General features: G+C 38.0%; 1 protein-coding gene across 1 annotated transcript; it reads right to left on the bottom strand.

Moving 5' to 3' along the window:
- Positions 1–549: 549 nt before the first annotated feature.
- Positions 550–13,429, bottom strand: TLR3 (toll like receptor 3). The gene is made up of 4 exons (XM_004610405.2): positions 12,989–13,429; positions 9,913–10,104; positions 4,840–6,692; positions 550–2,780 (listed from the first exon to the last, which is right to left on the bottom strand). The coding sequence occupies exons 1-4, from the start codon at positions 13,427–13,429 to the stop codon at positions 2,552–2,554; spliced, it is 2,715 nt and encodes a 904-aa protein (XP_004610462.2). The 3' UTR covers positions 550–2,551.
- Positions 13,430–20,226: the final 6,797 nt, after the last annotated feature.

The raw sequence follows: 20,226 nt of genomic DNA, 5'->3' as shown, positions 1-20,226 counted from the left end.
TACTGACTCAGCTATGTTTTGTTTTTGCAGTGACAAATGGAAATTTGAGTGAGGAAGTTATGTGATAACATCTTGAGAACATTATTTGATATGAAATAGGTCAAACAAACATTCTTTCTGTACTCCCTTTTTCTTGACCCCAAGAAAGAAGGATTTCTCCTGAGAACAATTCATTATAAAGAATAGCCTGTAGAAATTCAGGATGTTGATTTCTGGGTAGGTCAAACGAGAGCTAAGGCCTAAAACCTTTTATGAGTTTTACTCTTATATTCTATTAAACAAAGTCCTTCCTTCCTTAGCTTAGCCTCTTAAGTATCAAGTAATGAAAATAATAGTTTTTTTCCTCAAATTGTGGCCCTCTGAACAATGATCTCATGAGAAAATGTCCAAATGAAAACAAATATTCTTCCTGCTCTGATTTCCACCAATTATATGTATCCTTAATAATAACTGACTTAGAAATATTTAATAAAGTTGAGAATACAGATAAACAACAAAGTGCATCAAGAATAAAATGATTTGTAATATTTTATTTTGTGAGACAAAAAAAACAGGACATATCAGTTTGAAAACAAATGCTGACAGAAACTTTGTAAAATAAGCATCTCAAACATGGAGAGTAAGAGTGAAAATGAGTCTGTCATAATTTGCAGTTTGGGGGGACTAAAGACTTTTTCAAAATCAGAAGGAAAAGTGGATATTGCTCTTTTTTAGTACTATGTCAACTTAATCCTCAGAATACTCAACTATTGAATATAACTTCCAAAATCTATCTTTTCCCTATATACAGCAAACAAGAGCTTCAAGTATATATACTTATTCAACGATGCAATTTCAACTTCCTTCACTTTTAAGTGAAGGTATTCAAAAGCCATTAACATATTCAACTTATTCTATAATTAACTCAAACAGATATCCTCAAACTAATAATTTGCATATAGAATTATGAGTGTGGCAATAATTAAGCACTTTTCATTGTAAAATAGAAACAAGTCTTTCTAGAATTAATTTACATGTAAAGTTTCTCTAGAACTATCTTACACATAGAATTATATATAACAAAGAACTGATTTATACATAGATTGTTATATAATGATAAAATATTATGGCCCAATTGAGTTATCATTGTCACTAGCTACTTGGGGATATTTCAGATTTGTTTCTCATTATAATTTCCAAGATCAGGAGTTGAAGAATCCCAGTGGGACCAAGTGATTTGGCCAGGGCCATCTCCTGAGTCTGTGACCAGGGAAGTTACTTTTTTGTTTCCATAAAGTCAATCTACTAATTAACCCTCAGGAAGCTAGTTTTTCCATAATACTTTTAAGTCACTGTCACTGTCACTGTCATCCTGTTGCTCATCGATTTGCTTGAGCGGGCACAAGTAATGCCTCCATTATGAGACTGGTTGTTACTGTTTTTTGGCATATCGAATACACCATGGGTAGCTTGCCAGGCTCTGCCATGCGGGCGAGATACTCTTGGAAGTTTATTGGCCTTTCTGAGAGGGGCGGAGGAACCGAACCCGGGTTGGCTGCATGCAAGGAAAATGCCGTATCTGCTTCCCACCTCAGATATCCAAATATCAGCATTTATTAAATAAATTATTTTACAACATAATCAAAATGAACTACAAATGATTTTTCATTTAGCCATAAACATAAAAAAGTTAATTAAAAAATAAAATACAAAGATTTACAATGGAAAAATGCAGTAATTAAGTTTTTAAGAATATGGTATATTCATTCATTTTGAGGGTGTAATACCCAATCAGTCTCTTGACCTTTTAACAGCTTGGAGCTCAGGTCTGCTCCTAATGGTGCTCGGGGATACTATACGGTGTTGGAGATAAAGCCTTGGGATCCAGAGTGTAAAGCATGCACTCTGTCCCACCGAGCGGTCACACTGACCCTATGTTTTATTATTTACCACTGAAGTAGCACTGTTCCCATTAAAAACAATAATCTTTTATTCTGAGTATTTTTAATATCACAAACTCCTCACAACTTTAGGTTTTATTGAAATGAGAAATATGTTTTAACTCTAAAATTCCCATAAAATTCAATAATCAATTGTCAATTTACTGTAGCACTGTAGCTCAGTTGTTCCATTGTTCATTGATTTGCTCGAGCAGGCACCAGTATTGTCTCCACTGTGAGACTTGTTACTGTTTTTGGCATATGGAATACACCATAGGTAGCTTTCCAGGCTCTGCAGTGCAGGTGGGATGCTCTTGGTAGTTTGCCGGGCTCTCCGAGAGGAATGGAGGAATTAAATCTGGGTCAGCCACATGCAAAGCAATTGCCCTACCCGCTGTGCTATCTCTCCAGTCCTGGGAATTTATTAATGGAGGAAATTTCTGTTTTGGTCAAACTAAGTAAATGAGTAGTAATAAACTTGGGATGAGACATACCCCATAAGATATGATATCATATTCAAATAAATATGAATCAGATTTACACCATTTTCAAACAAAACTTAGACTTCTCAAAGAACTCTTCTAGTTAAAACAGGGAAATTATATCTTTGTTAATTTACTTTTTAAATAAACTCATTGTCTTGAATTTCTGGATCCAAGTGCTACTTGCAATTTATGATGAAAGGCATTTATCTGTTCTTTCCGAACTGGCCAGTTCAAGATGCAGTAAGATTTAAACATTCCTCTTCTCAAACAAAGTGCATGGTTCAGTTTATAATCTGGAATCTCCTCAAGAAAGATCAATATAATGGAATCCAGATTTTGTTCAATAGCTTGCTGAACTGCATGATGTACCTTGAATCTAAATTAAAAAATGTATATATTAAGTTACATGTTAAGAAACAATTATTAAAACCAAACATCCTAAAATCTAAAATTCTCCTGGGAATTTAATCTATCACTAAAAATCAGGTTATGTGTTTTACTTTGTTTAATATAAAAATTTAGAACTGTGAGTAACAACATTAATGCTATTTATAAGTGCTATTTTCCTTTTTAATGTAGGAGCACTGTTATTTATTCAGCCATTGATTAAGCTGATTGAATTGGGCTTGAACTCCACATTACGTTTTTTAAAATTTTTTAATTCTATAAATTAGTTCACAATGTTTGATTACCTTCAATATTCAATATTCAAATACCAATCCCACCACCATTATTATACCTTCCCACCACCAAATTTGAGATGTTTCCATCCCAAACCCCAATCCCTGTCCCAAAACACAACCAAAATAGTATATTTTGTATTGTCTGTTATGAAGAACACTGAACATGCTTTTGTATTGTTTGTTATGAAGAACTACTGAACATGCTTACAAAAAAGTGTTCATAAGAAAACAGCGTGAAGATTGTTCTATTTTGGCAGGAGCCATTAAGACATCATACAGGATATCACTAACATGTTGTTAAAGTTTGGGTGATGTGAGCTTTGGTATATATATATATATATATATATATATATATACATATATATATACCAAAATATATATATCTGAAAATATGTATATATGCACATATATATTTCCCTCTATGATTTATTGCCTACCATTTGAACCCCATCAAATGTGGTATGGTAATTAGGTCTGGGTCCCTTGGGGTGGGGAGGGCTCTCACCCACCCTTCTCTGAGGTGCCCCATGTGAAACAGCCTGGCGAGGAGTCTAGTGGCATGGTTATGGGGGCCTCATGTTATGCTCCCTTTAGGGAGAAGCAGCTGTGGGATCTGGATGGTGGCTGATGAGATTATCTGCCGCCAGCAGGAGGTGGCTTATGGGCGTGACCCCTGGGTCACCGGAGACTGGGGAAAGTGGGCAGAGGATCTCCGCTCCTGATCCAGTTGAGCCCAGAGTCCAAGGTCACATCACAAAGCTCTGCATTACCTGGGTTTCATAGGACTTCACTCATCAATGAGGCTCGGCCTCAGCACATGGGGAACAACCTTGAGCATGGCGGTGGTTGGGTTGTGGAGCTGGGGAGTTAGGCTGCTGGGGCTGGGCCCCTTGGGGCAGGGAGTTCTCTCACCCATCCCCCTCTGGGGCGCCCCAAGTGAAAACAGCCTGGCATGAAGTCTGGTGGCATGGTTATGGGGGCCTCACGTTATGCTCCCTTTCACGAGAAACAGACTTGTGATCTGGATGGTGGCTGATCTCCACATTACTTTTTTAAAAATTCTATTCTGAATGTTAATTTTATTTTATTATTTTGTTGTTATTTCCCTCCTTTTTTTAATTCATTGTGAGATACAGTTACAAAGCTTTCAAGTTTGAGCTTCAGTCATACAATCATCAAACACCCATCCCTTCATTGGTGCACATTTCCCACCACCAAAATCCCCAGTATTGCTGCTTGCCCCCCACCCCTTTCCAACCCTTCCCTTGCCTGTGTCGAGCTTTTATAGCTGAGCCAGAGATGGTTTGTGGGTCTGTCTCGCACATACCTAATTTTTGGCCCTTTAATTTCTTGGTAAACTTGGTCCCAAGTTGTTGAGGTTTGGCCAAAGACATAGCGGCAATTTGGGGTTATCAGGAAGCCTGAAGGCACCATCAGGCTGCTGATGCACTCACCCCATAGGTACAGGTTGACCTGATGGCGGCACCATACCCCCTTATAAGTTCTATTTTCTTTTTTTTTTTTTTGCTTTTTGGGTCACACCCGGCAATGCACAGAGGTTACTCCTGGCTCTGCACTCAGGAATCACTCCTGGCAGTGCTCAGGAGACCATATGGGATGCTGGGAATCGAACCCGGGTCGGCCGTGTGCAAGGCAAATGCCCTACCCACTGTGCTATTGCTCCAGCCCCTGTAAGTGCTGTTTTCAATTGAAAACTGAGAACACACTTAAAATATCACAGTGCTCACTTACCTTTTGCATAATGGATCTTTTAGTAGATGGTGTGTTATAACAAAAATAATTTTTCTGCTTCGTTTGATGCTATTCACAATTGCCTCAAGTTCAAGGACACCTGCCTCAAAGTCCCTTTCTTCCAGACAAAATTTGAGAGTTTGATCTTTTTCTTCCATTGAGGAGAAGTGTTTCCAGACCCAATACCGATCTCTTCGAGCATGAACTATGTATGCTGCATAATCAAACTGTTCAGGCTGTTTTTCTATTTCTTTGAAACCCAGAACTCGATGTACCAAAACAGCCCAATAAAAAGATATTCTCCAGCCTTCAAAATGGATTAATAGTACAATGAAAATAAAAATCAATAAGATACTTGTATTGATCATGAAAAGGAGTTCAAAGGGGGCGCTGTCTTTACAAGGTGATGTGTCAAAAAGCTCCACTGAGAAACCATGATATGGAGGTGGGGTGTTGCACAGGTAATGACTTGATAGCTCAGAGATATTGGTATGGGTATCATTCATCCAACTAACAAACCAGGCAATACTTTCACAAGTACAATCAAAAGGGTTAAAGCTCATGTCTAAGTTGCTCAGGTTCTTGAAAGGTGGCCCAAAAACATCCTTCTCAACTGATGTTATGAGATTCTTCTGAAGGCTTAATGATTTTAAAGACACCTGGCTATCAAAAACAGATGGTGGAAGTGTGTTTAAATTATTCAACCCCAAGTGGATGGTCTTTAATTCAAATAGGTCCTTGAACATCTCTGTAGGAATTTCATCAAAGCCGTTAGACTCTAAGTTAAGGACATGGAGGTGAGAAAGACCCTTTAGAAAATAAACAGGACCACCAGGGTTTGCATGTTTCCAGAGCCGTGCCAAGTTGTTATGTTGTAAATTCAGAATTTCCAATTTCTCAAGGCCATCCAAAAGTTCTTCCTTTATGTTAGCTATATTGTTGTTGCTTAAATCCAGAATGACCAAGTTATGAAGAGGGTGGAAGGGGGAAGGGGAGTTATCCACATTTTTAAGGGCTACCCTTCGGAGCATCAATCGTTGAAGGCTTGGAACCAAAGCAAAAGAGTTTTCGGTCAGTTGTAAGCCTTTGTTGTAGGAAAGGTATATTTCAATAATATTTTCCAGACCTCTCCACTCCTGGCCTGTGAGTTTCTGTTCAATTTCATTAAGGCCAAGGTCAAGAATCTTTAGCTGGCTCAACCAAGAAAAGGCACCACTCTCTATTCTGGAGATCTTATTTCTGGTTAGGTTGAGTAGGAGCAAAGGAGAATGAGTGAGTGATAAAAATGTTTCATTTGTTAAAACTCTCAAACTTGCAAAGGAATTGGCTAGATTTAAGTATTTCAGCTCTGTCAATCCTGTGAACATATTGCTTTTTATGTTTGGGAAGTTGTTATCTGCCATGTCAAGATACTCCAAACGTTTTAGCCACTGAAAGGAAAAATCATCGATCTTGGGGAGTGAAGCAAGAAGAAAACTTTGTTTAGTAAAAGCGTGTCTCAAGTTCATGTGTCTCACATTAAGAAGTCCATAAAAGGAGTGAGAATATAAATGCTGTATATTGTTATATTCCAAGAAGACATACTCTAGATGTGGAAGCCAAGTGAAGGAGTTGTTACCAATCACATTTAAGGAGTTGTGAGAAAGATCAAGTATGGTAAGATTTGTTTGCTTTAGTCCAAGGAATGTCAGATTGCTTATGCTGTCCAGCTGGACATTGCTCAATGAGAGATTCTGGATGCTTGTGTTTGATAATTCCAAACAAAGATTCTCTGTGAGCCTTGGACCCAGTTGGACATTGTTCAGAGAGAGGCCAAATAATTTTCCAATTGCATTAAAACACCCTGGAGAGAACTAAAGGCATAGAGAAAAGGAGGTTAATAAAAAAAAGGTGCAATCGACTTGTATGGCCCTCTGAAAGCTTTAACACAAGGTTTTATCCAATACCCCTTCCCTATTCGTAACCTGTTCTAGGAATTCAATCCACTGTGAATGCACAGTTTTCTTACTCTGTGCCTGTAATGTCGACTTTCTCCTTTATTCCGTACCCCCTATGACCTTGGACTCACTTCTAATTAGCATTCCTGTCTCAGAGTAGATTCTGTTTTTTCCCTGAACTCTCAATATAGGTGGATTCTCTAAATACTTGGACTTCATCATAATGAGTTTATTTAACTAAACTATTTGTAAAGTTATCATTGGGGCAGATCCAATCTTTGTCTTGGTGACCATCATCCTTAATGACCAACTTGGAATGGATGCATTTTATTTTCATTCACTGAAGGAACAATTTTCCTTCTATAATTTTGAGGTACAGCCATCCTCTTCATCCTCCCCACTCCTTAGTTCATTGTAGTGGATCTAGCTCCTTTCAGTCCTTTTTCCAGAAACATTAACTGCTTTAGCAGGGAAAGGAGAGACCAGAAGGCAGGTCAGAGGATTCCACAGAGGACAGGAGTTAGATCTGGCAGTTCAATCCACCAGAAAAGTGAAGAAGCTCAAATTTTTATGGTCTCATTTATACAATATTAGGGTTAATGGAAAAAAAGGACAGATGTGGGAGAAAATGTACTTAGTTTTAAGTAAAGTGAGTTAAAATGGAAAATTAAAAGTGAGTTAATCATAGTTATGGTAAATCATATGTCATGACTGGCACAGTACTGAAGCTCCTGGAATTTGATATAAAACTGCCCAAAACCCAAATTTGTCACCTGCTGGTCACCTGTGAGATCGTTAGCAAGTACCTTGATTTTTCTTCAACTCAACTTACTCTTGTTTATAGTGATAATAATAATAATAATAACAATAAAAATAATAATAATAAGTTGGTTATAAAACTATCACTGTCACTGTCATCCCGTTGCTCATTGATTTGTTCGAGTGGGCACCAGTAACGTCTCTCATTGAGAGACTTATTGTTACTGTTTTTGGCATATCCAATACACACGGGTAGCTTGCCAAGCTCTGCCACGCGGGCAAGATACTCTCGGTAGCTTGCCGGGCTTTCCGAGAGGGGCGGAGGTTATAAAACTATACACAGAAATATTAAAAAAAATACATAATAGTGCCTGATACAGTTGTACTCCGTGAAGTTAAGCTCCCATTGCTCTTTCTTATTTCTTGGTTAAAAGCCAGAGATAAAACATACTCAGATACTAACAATTGTCTCTGCATTGTTGGCATTCAGGTGATTTTTAATTTCTTCTCATTATAAAACATATTTTAGATTTCCACAAAAACATTCTCAGAGAAATAGCTATTCAAAAATTGAAATAAGCAACCTGAATAAAATATTGAACTATTGCAGGATAATTATGTGCATAAACCATTTTTATATCTAAAAATTAATTTCCTTTTTAAAAATTTGACTTAATTTTGGATTGACCATATTCTTATTCCTAGCTCTTAAATAAATAAATATAGCTATATATGAAAATAGTTAAATTCAAAGTAATGGATCCAAAGAGAAGGTTATTTAAGTGTACTCTATTGTAGAAAGGTTTTTATAGTAATCTAATGCTAGTTATCATTTATTGCTATTAGAAATAAGCCAGGCACTAAAATTATTTGCCACACAGCTTACATATATGTACATATATAATATATTTTATATATATAATAAACCACATATATATGTGGTTTGGGGGCCACTCTCAATGGTGTTCAGGCCACATTCCTGTCTCTGTACTCTGTACTTAGAGACCACTGCTGGTGGGCTGAGGAGACATTGTGGGTGCAGGGAATCAACCTTGATTGGACTTGAGCAAGGCAAGCTTCCTATCTATTGTACTGTCCCTCTAGCCCCCAAAATGATATTTATAATGCCAATTAAAATTTTATTGTTATTATTGTTGTTTTCTTTTTAGGTCACACCTGGAGATGCTCAGGTGGTAGTCCTGGCTCTGCACTCAGAAATTACTCCTGACGGTGCTCTGGGGACCATGTAGGATACTGAGGATCGAACCTGGGTTGGTCACCAGCAAGGCACACACCCTACCAGCTGTACTATCATTCTGGCCCTCTCTTATGACAGTTTTAAAACTAGGGAGTTGGAGAAGAAAGAACTGGAATAGTTTGCCTGATTTCTTAATTATTAAGAAATAAATCCCAGATAGGGAGTCAAATAACCAATGTGCTATTTTAACTTTATCAGATACTGTGTGTACGCACACGCACGTGCATGTGTATGTATGTGTGTTTGTGCGTGCAAAAAATGTGTATGTTCATGTGTGTATGTATGGTAATATTTTTGCTTTGTAAATGAGAAAGGAAACTCAGAGATGTTAAGTTCTCCAAGGCCAAAGTATGCTGTGTAATGGCACAGGAATCTTGAATCCACTTCATATTGACAGCAGGGTACCAGCAACCACTTGCTATCAAACCCTCTATTCTGTACAGAGAGTATCACTGGTACTAGGAACTTTCACTGCAGGCCATTTCAGTGCATAATTAGTTGTTTATATAGAAATTTGCTGTCAAGATTTTTTAAATGAAAGAGGGACATTCAAAAATGTAAAATAAAAATTTTTATGTGACATTAAAAATAGAAACAGTTCAAAATATAAAATAGTCAAATACATTTTTAACGCTATAGATTAATGTCAATGTTGTGATAATAACTGATTTTCTTTGGTGGACTATAATGCTTGTCTTCCAAATCCTTTATTCAATCATAGTAGCATTTGTTGTGTTTTTCAAAGATCAAACTTTAGTAAGACATCAGAGACTTTACAAAGCCAGATAGCATACTATTATTCTATATAATAATGAATATTAGTTTGCAAGCAGTTTCTTGATTCTTCAGGAGATTAATGAAACCAAACTGTCAACGAGTTAATTCTGCTCTTTTATAGCAAAATTGCTCTATGGCCAGCCAATCGGTTTTGCAATGAAAGTGTTTGTGACAAAGATGCTTTTGAAGTTACTGAGCAAGGATTATCTTTGGCCACAAACAGTAAGGATAAAGGATTTCTGGAATGTGGCAGAAGGCATCACTTCTTTCTCTTTTAATTTATAGATTCTTATCTATGACTAGTTCAATGTAAAGTCTAAATAATTTTACCATATTTCTTACCTCTTTAATTTGATTAGATGACAGTTCTAATTTTTCCAAAGAAGAATTGCCAAGGAAATAAAGCTCTTCATGACTTAATGAGTGAATTTTGTTATTTGACAATCGAAGCTCTTGTAGATTTTCTAATTGTATCTGAGTTCCTAACTTAGTAGATGACAAGCCATTTCGAGATAGATCTAATTTTACTAAATTCTGTGAGAAAAAAAATATAAGTTAGAGACTTGTCAAAAAAAAGAATTGCAAATGCATATAAACTTAGAAATATTTCAGTAGCAAAATGTCACCTTTTTATTTATTCTGTGAAAACAGTCAGTAATAAATAATTTTTGCTCTAATCAAAAATATCACACTTCCTTTAAGGGCCAATTTTGGGAAGCAAGGGCTAGTTAAAAGGATGAAAATATTCTTGCATGCAAAAGTTTTGGGTTCCCTTGTCAGACGTAGCCCTGGCAACACCTTCTCGAGTAGCACTTCATCACTAACCTGCGCATCTAACCATCAGGTTAGGCACTCATCAGCTCAAGTTTCACCAGAGTCCTTGCACCAAAAATGGAATCACTTTTTAGAGACAAGAAATATTTCTCAGTGGTAGAGCCACTTTCCTCATGTAGGAGAGAGACTCTGGAATTCCTCTCCTGAATAACAGCAACAAAAGATGATAATAAAAGAGCTGCAGGGCATGCTTTGCCCGGGTTTGATCCAAGCACCACCTGCTCTCCCACAATGAGCAGGACTCACCCCCAATCAACACAGGGTGTGGCACCCAAACCAAACCACATAATGCTAAACTAAGTCCCTGGATTTCTGCTAGCAAAATAAAAGCAAATAAGCTTCTCTATGTGTGATATATAGGGCTGGAGCCATAGCACAGCGGTTGGGCGTTCGCCTTTTATGCGGCCGACCAGTGTTCGATTCCTCCGCCCGTCTTGGAGAGCCCGGCAAGCTACCGAGAGTATGGAGCCCACATGGCAGAGCCTGGCAACTACCCGTGCGTATTGGATATGCCAAAAACAGTAACAATAAGTCTCTCAATGAGAGACGTTACCGGTGCCCACTCGAACAAATCGATGAGCAACAGGATGACGGTGACAGTGACTGTGATATAGGGAATACACATATTAGCATTTGTTTACTCTTTCTTTCTTTTTTTTTTTTGCTTTTTGGGTCACACCTGGCGATGTACAGGGGTCACTCCTGGCTCGTGCACTCAGGAATTACCCCTGGCGGTGCTCAGGGGACCATACGGAATATGGATTCAAACCCCAGTCGGCCACGTGCAAGGCAAATTGCCCTACCCTCTGTGCTATCACTCCAGCCCCAACATTTGTTTACTTTCTAATCATCACTGTATCACTGTGTCACTATCATCCCATTGTTCATTGATTTGCTCTAGCGGGTGCCAGTAACTTCTCCATTCATCCTAGCCCTGAGATTTTAGCAGCCTCTCTTTACTCGTCCTACCCAATGGTGCCACATAGGAGGCTCTTTCAGGGTAAGGGGAATGAGACCTATCATTTTTTCTGTTTTTGGTATATTGAATACACCACGGGAAGTTTGCCGGGCTTTGCTGTGCAGGTAGGATACGCTAGGTAGCTTGCCAGGTTCTCCAAGAGGGAGAACTAGACAATAAGAGCTCATGTGGCCTCAAATGCAGCCACATGCTTCCAGGAGCTTTGTTTTACAATCTCTGGATCTTGGCCATTTGTGGGTGTGACTGCCTAGCTACTGAAGAAAGGGGGATCTGGGTGGAAGAGGCCCAGTCTCGATCTGAGCAGGCTTGGAGATCTCAGCACTGGGTCCCACAAACATGGGTTCCTCTGCTGGTTCCTTCATGCGTAAGGCTTGTCTCAGCATGTGGAGAGTAGCCTTAAGTATGGCTGTGGTTGGGTTCCAGAGGTCTTTGGCTGCCAGGGCTCTGCTTGGGGAGAGGAAGGAAACTCAACCCGCCACCCCTCCGAGGGACCCCAGTGAAGACAGCCAGGCATGGGGGCAAGAGACTCTTTCTAATCATAAGTACTTATTAATGATGTAAGGAATCTAGATGCGGTTTATTGCACTTAAAGTGCAATAGATCAGCTTCAAAATCCAAACACACAAAAACAAACTCTTATGAGGATGGGTAGAACTTTGCCATCAGTGAAATCCTAAAAATAATTTTTGTTAAGAAGATTTGTAGTTATATATGAACTTTTGTCTGGATGTGGGATGCTTTAGAACTCAGCGCTGCTTTGGAATATGTAAACTTCCAACTCAAGGTAATGGCAAGGAAAATCTGGTATGTTTTAGAGAATAACTGCATGTGGTATCTTCTAAGAAAGATAGAATTTTCTATAGTTTCTGAAAGAAAAGTAACATTTGTAAGTTAACACTCTAATCATATTTTGAGGTTTTTGTGTCTGAAGACATTTCACATCAGAATCTAAGAAGATACAAGAAGTAAGTATAAAGCAAATCATTTTCTAAATGTTTCTAAATACAATTGAATGTATACATTATTTTTGACATTTAAGAGCAAGGAATGAGTAATTTTTATGAAATTTGAAAATGGAGTTGGTTTGAGTAGCATGCAGTTGTCATAGATTTAAAATTTAAACAAAGTACTGAAAAAAAACAGTAACAGACATTGAAAAGGCAATACTGATATTTAAGTGGAAAATAAGTAATATTTGGTTGAACAACGGGCTTCTTAATATTCATTGATCTGTTTCTTATGTAAATCAGAATTTGGACTGGAAATATTACTCCAAGGATGAAATTAGCAGTATTTAGAGCCTATTTGTCTTGTTCCTCATCAAGATATTCATATTCTACTGTGATCATAAACTTCACATCCTATTCTATTTCTAATGGGAGGTGGAAAAAAATCCAAAGCTCTTTAAAATTAATGTTAAATTGACTTAGAGAAAATATGTTCTCTTTTAAAAATATTGTTGATAACAATGGCAATATTTGTGTGTGGGTAGAACAGATTTATTATTTTTTACCTTGATAGATAAAATCTCAGTGAATCAGTGTTTAAAAACTTAGTGAATAACAGTCTACATTTTGTATATGGAAATGTACACTTATAACTTACCTTTAGGTTTTTAAAGGGATTGGTTTGAATTTTCTGAATTGTGTTGGACATGAGATAGAGTTCAACCAAACTCATGCAGGAGAAAAATGTTTTATCAGAAAGTTGATATAGCTGGTTGTGTTGGAGGTTCAACATCCTCAACAAAGGAAGCACTTCACACAACTTTGGATCGAGTTTTGAGATGGTGTTATATCCTCCATCCAAGACCATGAGTTGACTATATCTTGTAAAATTGTCAGGTGGCAGTCTTCGGAGTTGGTTGTGTGTAAGATTCAACACAGTTATATTTGTTGGGAGGTCATCGGGTATTTGAGTCAACTTCAAATGACTACAGTCAGCTACTTCATGTCTCACAACACATTTGTTGACAGAGGATGCATATTGGACTGAGAAGAACAACAATCCCCAAAAGAAATAGATAGAGGACAAAGTCAGTCTCATGGTTTGACCCTAGAAAATAGAAAAGAAAGGAAAGAAGTGGATATTAATAATGGAAGTGCTTATGTGCGTTGTTATAGTCCTTGGAAAGTAAGTAAACTCTCTAGCAATATGATTTTTCCATTTATACTTTTTATGACATAAAAGTATGTATTATAAAAGTATTATACCGAATGGAAAGAATTAAAACAGCATAGAAAGGCAAAAAATAGACTATTCTCTCCCTCTTCACCCTTTACCTCTATCCCAGTTCCAGCATCCAAGGGAAACAGTCTTAATAATTTCTGTCTTAAATTCTCCTGATTGTCTCCTCAAAGTCAAGCAGCAGCTTGTGTTTTTCTTGATTTATTTCAATAAATTTCTTGCTGTCATTAAATAAGAACATAAAATAATTGTAATTACATGATAATATATATTAATATATAAAATAATTACAATATTTCCATTTCCTCATCACAACTTTAAGTAAATTTTAATATAGTCTATGGTAATATTTATAACTTTAAAGACTACTTAGAAAATTCAATTTATTCACCAACTTTAGGCAAAAATCCCTGACTTTTTGGCATAGGGCATATATACCCTGTAATTTTTGTTGTTTTGTATTTTGGGTTGCATCTGGTGATGCTAAAAGCTTACTCCTGATTCTGTGCTCAGTGATCACTAGTGGTAGTGCTAGAGTCCTGGGGTGCGCTGGTAGGGAATCTACTGAAATGGGATCAGATGCAGGCAAGGCCAGCACCTTAACATCTCTCAGGCCCAACACTGCTGTATTTTTAATACACTTCTTATATGTTTATTTCCTTCCAAATTTTAATTTGAAAAATTACTTCATATTGTCAATTTATAAAGCATTAATATTTTATCTTAGAATTATGATGTACTTGGTTTTGACTGTAGCAATGCACTGTAGCACTGTCGTCCCATTGTTCCTCGATTTGTTCGAGCGGACACCAGTAACATCTTCATTGTGAGACTTGTTACTGTTTTTGGCATATCGAATATGCCATGGGTAGCTTGCCAGGCTCTGCCGTGAGGGCAGTACACGGTCAGTAGCTTGCCGGGCTCTCTGAGAGGGATGGAGGAATTGAACCCGGGTTTGCTTCGTGCAAGGCAAACACCCTACCAGCTGTGCTATCGCTCCAGTCCTTGGTTTTGACTAATTCAGAAAATCTTTAGCCAATCAACATCATTTATTATTCTGCTATTACGTTAAATATTTGCTGCAGATTAACAGGATTTTGGGATACATTGAGGAAATTCCAGGAATTCGTTCAATTGTTTATTGTTCAATTCCAGGAACAAAACCTGGAATTGCAGCCTCTGTTTTAATTCTGACTTTTCTACTTTGCTTTCTCTAAAAGATTTATTCATGTCCAAGCTTTCTCGCCATTCAAGTAGAAATAATTATAGTATCTCTCATATCCTCCAGGATTTTATGAGAATGAAGGAAGACAAAAATTTTTTAATTTTTATTATTTATTATTTTTTATTAATAATAATTTTATTCTAGATGCTATGCCACCAATATCCTAAAACTAAGTAAACAAACAATAACCAAATACATAATTTTAAAAAATTAAAGGCAGAAGTTTGAATAAACACTTTTGGATTGGAACTGAAAATACCAATAGGAGTTATACTTCTAGATAGGAATAAATAAAGAAATATAGATAAGGCATGCATTCACTTGTACTCAGGCACATATTTCTTAGCTCAGACACATGAGATGGCCTAGAAATAAAGCACACACTCAGTGTGATATTTTGGTATCTAAGTAACATTTTCCCATGAAAGGAACCAATACTTATCAGATATAGAGTTAAAGCAGGGGAGTAAATAAAGGAGATAAATGTTAAAGTATTGTGTATAAAGCAGCATTAAGTGTATATGTTTGTGTAGGGGGATATGTGGAGAGGTAGTAGGGATTGAACCAATAGTCAGCACATAAAGTATATACTTTAACACCAAGTCCCTGGTCTCAGTCATTTTTTTGAATAAACTGTTCTTTATCATTTCTTTGCCTTTCTTTAAAAAACAAGGTTTTATTTAAGTATTGGCCTGTATTTGGGAACTCTTTTTTTTCCTTCTGTAATCTTAGTCAGTTCTTATGCTAATGAACACTGTTTTGATTAAGTAGGTCTTTTTTTTTTTTTGCTTTTCCTGTCAAACCCTGATGCACAGGGGTTACTCTTGGCTCTGCACTCAGGAATTACTCTGGTGGTGCTGGGGGACCATAAAGGATGCTGGGAATTGAACTCGGGTTGGCTGCATGCAAGACAAGTGCCATACCCTCTGTGTTATCGCTCCAGCACCCTGATTAAGTAGTTTTATAGTAGGTCTTTTTTCTTTATTTTTTTTTTCATGGTGTCTTAATGTAATATTTTATTTTATTTTTTTTATTTTTTTTATTTATTTATTTTTTTTAAATTTATTTATTTTTAATTAGAGAATCACCGTGAGGGTACAGTTACAGATTTATACACTTTTGTGCTTATACTTCCCTCATACAAAGTTCGGGAACCCATCCCTTCACCAGTGCCCATTCTCCACCACCAGTAAACCCGGCGTCCCTCCCACCCTCCCCAATCCCATCTCCCCCCCACCCCACCCTGCCACTGTGGCAAGGCATTCCCTTCTGTTCTCTCTCTCTAATTAGCTGTTGTGGTTTGCAATAAAGGTGTTCAGTGGCCGCTGTGCTCAGTCTCTAGCCCTCATTCAGCCCGCAACTCCCTTCCCCCACATGGCCTTCGACTACAATGTAGTTGGTGATCGCTTCTCTGAGTTGACCTTTCCCCGGAACGTGAGGCCAGCCTCGAAGCCATGGAGTCAACCTCCTGGTACTTATTTCTACAGTTCTTGGGTGTTAGTCTCCCACTCTGTTATTCTATATACCATAGATGAGTGCAATCTTTCTATGTCTGTCTCTCTTCACTGCTGGTGGGAATGCCGACTGGTTCAGCCCTTCTGGAAAACAATTTGGACGACTCTCAAAAAATTAGATATTGAATTCCCATTTGACCCAGCAATACCACTGCTGGGAATATATCCCAGAGAGGCAAAAAAGTACAATCGAAACAACATCTGCACATGTATGTTCATCGCAGCACTGTTTACAATAGCCAGAATCTGGAAAAAACCCGAATGCCCCAGAACGGATGACTGGTTGAGGAAACTTTGGTACATCTATACAATGGTCTTTTTTCTTTAAATGTAGGGGTACTGCTATTCATTCAGGCACTTATTAAGCTGATCAAAGGGGGCATGAGCTCCACATTACTTTTTAAAATTTTTTTATGAATAGCCATAGATAGATCATTGCAAAGCTGTTTATGATTGGGTTTCAGTCATAAAATGATACAACACCCATTCTTTCACCAGTGTACATGTCCCACCACCAATATCACTCATTTCCTTCCCCTCCTCAACACCTACCTCCCACCCCCAGCCTCCCACTATGTCAGGCACTTTTCTTCTCTCTCTCTCTCTCTCTCTCTCTCTCTCTCTGTGTCTCTCTCTCTGTCTCTCTCTCTGTCTCTCTCTCTCTCTCTCTCTCTCTCTCTCTCTCTCTCTCCTTTTCCTTTTGTGCATTATGGTTTGCAATACAGTTACTAAGAGGTCATCGTGTTTGTTCAGGGCATTCAGTACTTTTATTGGGACCAGAAGCTGGAGTAGCTTTGGGAATTGGGAGGTAGCCCCTCCCAATTCCAAGAAAGACTGGAGATTTCAGCTGTAAAACCCGCATATCCAAATTTTTAACAGGTTAATATCTATGTGAGGTCTGTCTTGAAACAGTAAATTCTGGCAGGGGACATGGAGGCAAGTTTGGATGTGGGAGCAAGCGGCTTCTGGAGGCTCTGCTTGGGCAGGCACCAGGCTAACCCACTCTCCTTTGATTTACCCTAGTCTGTTCAGCCTTGTGCGGATTAGAGGATTAACTAACAGGGGTCACTCCTGGCTCATTCACTCAGGAATCACCCCTGGCGGTGCTCAGGGCATCATATGGGATGATGGGATTCAAACCCGGGTGGGCCTCGTGCAAAGCAAATGCCCTACCCCCTGTGCTATAACTCCAGCCCAACATTTTTTTAATCTTTTTTGAGATTTATTTATGCGTCTCTGAAGCACTGTAGCACTGTCATCTGGTTGTTCATCAGTTTGCTTGAGCGGGCACCAGCAATGTCTCCATTGTGAGACTTGTTTGTTTTTGGCATATTAAATACAAGATGGGTAGTTTGCCAGGTGCCGGATACTCTTGGTAGCTTGCTGGGCTCTCTGAGAGGGACGGAGAAATCAAACTCAGGTCGGCTGCATGCAAGGCAAATGTCCTACCCGCTGTGCTATCTATCGCTCCAGCCCAAGAAAGGCTGATAAGTGAGCTCATATAGCGGAGCCAGAGGTGGTTTGTGTGTGTGGACTCCCACATACCTAATTTTTGGCCCTGAATTTCTTAGGAAACTTGGCCCTGAGTTGTTGGGATATGGCCAGAGGCACAGCGGCAAATTTGGGGTATGAGGAAGCCTGAAGGCACCATTAGGCTGCTGGAATCACTCACCCCGCAAGTGTAGTTGACCTGCTGGCAGCACCATACCCCCATTTATAGTAGTTATCACAGTCAAAAGTGAAAAACCTCACATTGACTTCTCTTTTAGAGCCATACTTTTTCCATGTTATGTTTACTGGGAATTATCTGAAGTTGGGTTTGTTTGCTTTTTTACTTCTTATTAGAATCAATAGCTATCAGAGGAGAGCTCAGGGTTGTTTTTATCCTGTGGAATGTTTCCCATGCCTAGAATGAGTAAGACATAGCTGGTGTTGAGTTATATGTGTTGGATGAATAACTTTTCATGGGAAATTAATCAACTCAAGAAAACCACTGTTGCTTTTATATATCATCACAACTTAATTTTCCTAAAATGTGCACCCAGTATAATATTCTCTTGTATGTTGGCTTATGCCAGTTGATTACAAATATCTAAATTAATCTAAGACATCCTCAATGTCTGGTGATAAATTAATAATAATTAGCACTGCACTGTAGCACTCTCATCCTGTTATTCATGGATTTGCTCGAGCGGGCACCAGTAATGTCTCCACTGTGAGACTTGTTGTTACTGTTTTGGCATACTGAATACACCACAGGTAGTTTGCAAATTTTTAATAAGATCTATAAGTCATGGCAAAAAAATTATAGGTATGTTTTAAAGAATAAAATAATTTTACATAATAATTTGAGGAAAATAAAACTAGCATGTTTAGAATTATACTAATAAAGAATTAGAGACAAAAACACTTATTTTTTAATCTAGAACTTAAAATTATTGAGAAGGACTAAACTATTTTAAAACACATATTGAAAGAAATGGAAAATAGTGCCACCTCCATAGTCATGCAGTATTTGATAAAAATCGAAAGACTCAACAAGTGCAAGGCAGGATCAATGAAAAAGGAAAGTACACACGAAGAGTCTCAGAGTTTCAGAAGTATGACCATTTACCAAAAAGATTTCAAAAACCTCCCTAGGAGTATGTATGCCTAATTGCTTCCAAGGGGAAAAGATCCTGATAGAAAACGAATGCTTGTGGGGGTTGGGGACAGGGGTGAGGATTGTCCCCTCAGTGCCCAGGGCAGCTAGGGGCCACTTCCAGCAATAGGTTCTAGACTGTGTCCCAAGGAAGTGGTTTAGGGCATACTGAAGTGTAAGATCAAACTCCACTGGAGCAAAGCCTGTGCTCCAGTTCTTTGAGTCATTATTTGTTCAACTTATGCTCTTTCTTTATTTTGGAGTTTATGCAAGTATCCAGTATTTTTAATCTAGAAAGAGGTGGAAGCAACATAAATGTCTAGCAGTAGGAGCTGCCTAATTAATTAGGGTATAAAGCTTGGGAGTAATAAGTATTTATACTTTAAAAAACTCACATTATAGATGAATATTTTTAAAGGAAGCACTTGAGAAGGCTGCATTAGGGCCAGGGTGTTAGTCCGGGGGATTAAGGTTGTGCCTTGCATGCCTGACTCCATTTGATCCCTGGTACCATTCGGCCTCATGAATATGGAGTGTGGCCCTAAAGACTTCTGGGTACTGTAGTGAACAAGTGCATCTTCAGGCCTGAGCACAGAATTGTCAGCCCAGTTGGTGGAATATTGCTCAGGGATATCTCAAAAAAGAAGACATTACTGGTGCCTAGTTGAGCAAATTGATGAGCAACGGGTTGGGGATGACAGTGATACAGTGACATATGGAAGTATCATTGCATTTTAATGATAATACAATGTAGATGAGGTTCATCTCTGCAAGTTCAATGTCATACAACTGAACCTTTTACCATTCACTGACCAAACATTCTTCCTGGTCCTATAACCAAAGTTTATGTTGGTTTAATTTCATTCATTTGTTTAACAAACACCCAAGGAAACTTTTTTATCAGTAACAATAATAAAGATCTTTCAAATTTCACTTAAAATTTCACATTCAGCTGAACAATTAAAAGGGATGAGAGTGTTTTGAGATATGCAAAGTTTCAATAAGTTTCTAGCTATGCCACTGTATGAAAACAATGTTCTAGAATGAGCATTCATAAAGGAAATAAAGCTACAGCTGCAGGATAAAATCAGAGTAGAGAAATATGAATATTAAGAGAGACATAACAAAAACAAAGAAAGCAAAAAAAGAAATTTTAGTAAATTCACTCACCAAGCTAGAAATTTTAGAAAATCTTTCCAAGGTGGATATGAAAATATTTCTTTGTCCAAGTGAGAGACCATATGGCATTATGTGAGGCTGGAAGCAATCTACTAAG

Source organism: Sorex araneus, chromosome 1, assembly GCF_027595985.1.
Source record: "Sorex araneus isolate mSorAra2 chromosome 1, mSorAra2.pri, whole genome shotgun sequence".
NCBI classification, from domain to species: domain Eukaryota; kingdom Metazoa; phylum Chordata; class Mammalia; order Eulipotyphla; family Soricidae; genus Sorex; species Sorex araneus.
Note: the sequence above shows the minus strand (reverse complement) of the source record. Positions and strands in the feature narration are given on the sequence as shown.

Coding starts and splice junctions, on each gene's coding strand:
- TLR3 (XM_004610405.2), bottom strand. CDS start 13,429: ATGAGACTGACTTTGTCCTCTATCTATTTCTTTTGGGGATTGTTGTTC. Junction 10,105..12,988: donor ATCCCTTTAAAAACCTAAAG/GTAAGTTATAAG, acceptor TTTTTCTCACAG/AATTTAGTAAAATTAGATCT. Junction 2,781..4,839: donor AAAGATCCATTATGCAAAAG/GTAAGTGAGCAC, acceptor TTTTTAATTTAG/ATTCAAGGTACATCATGCAG.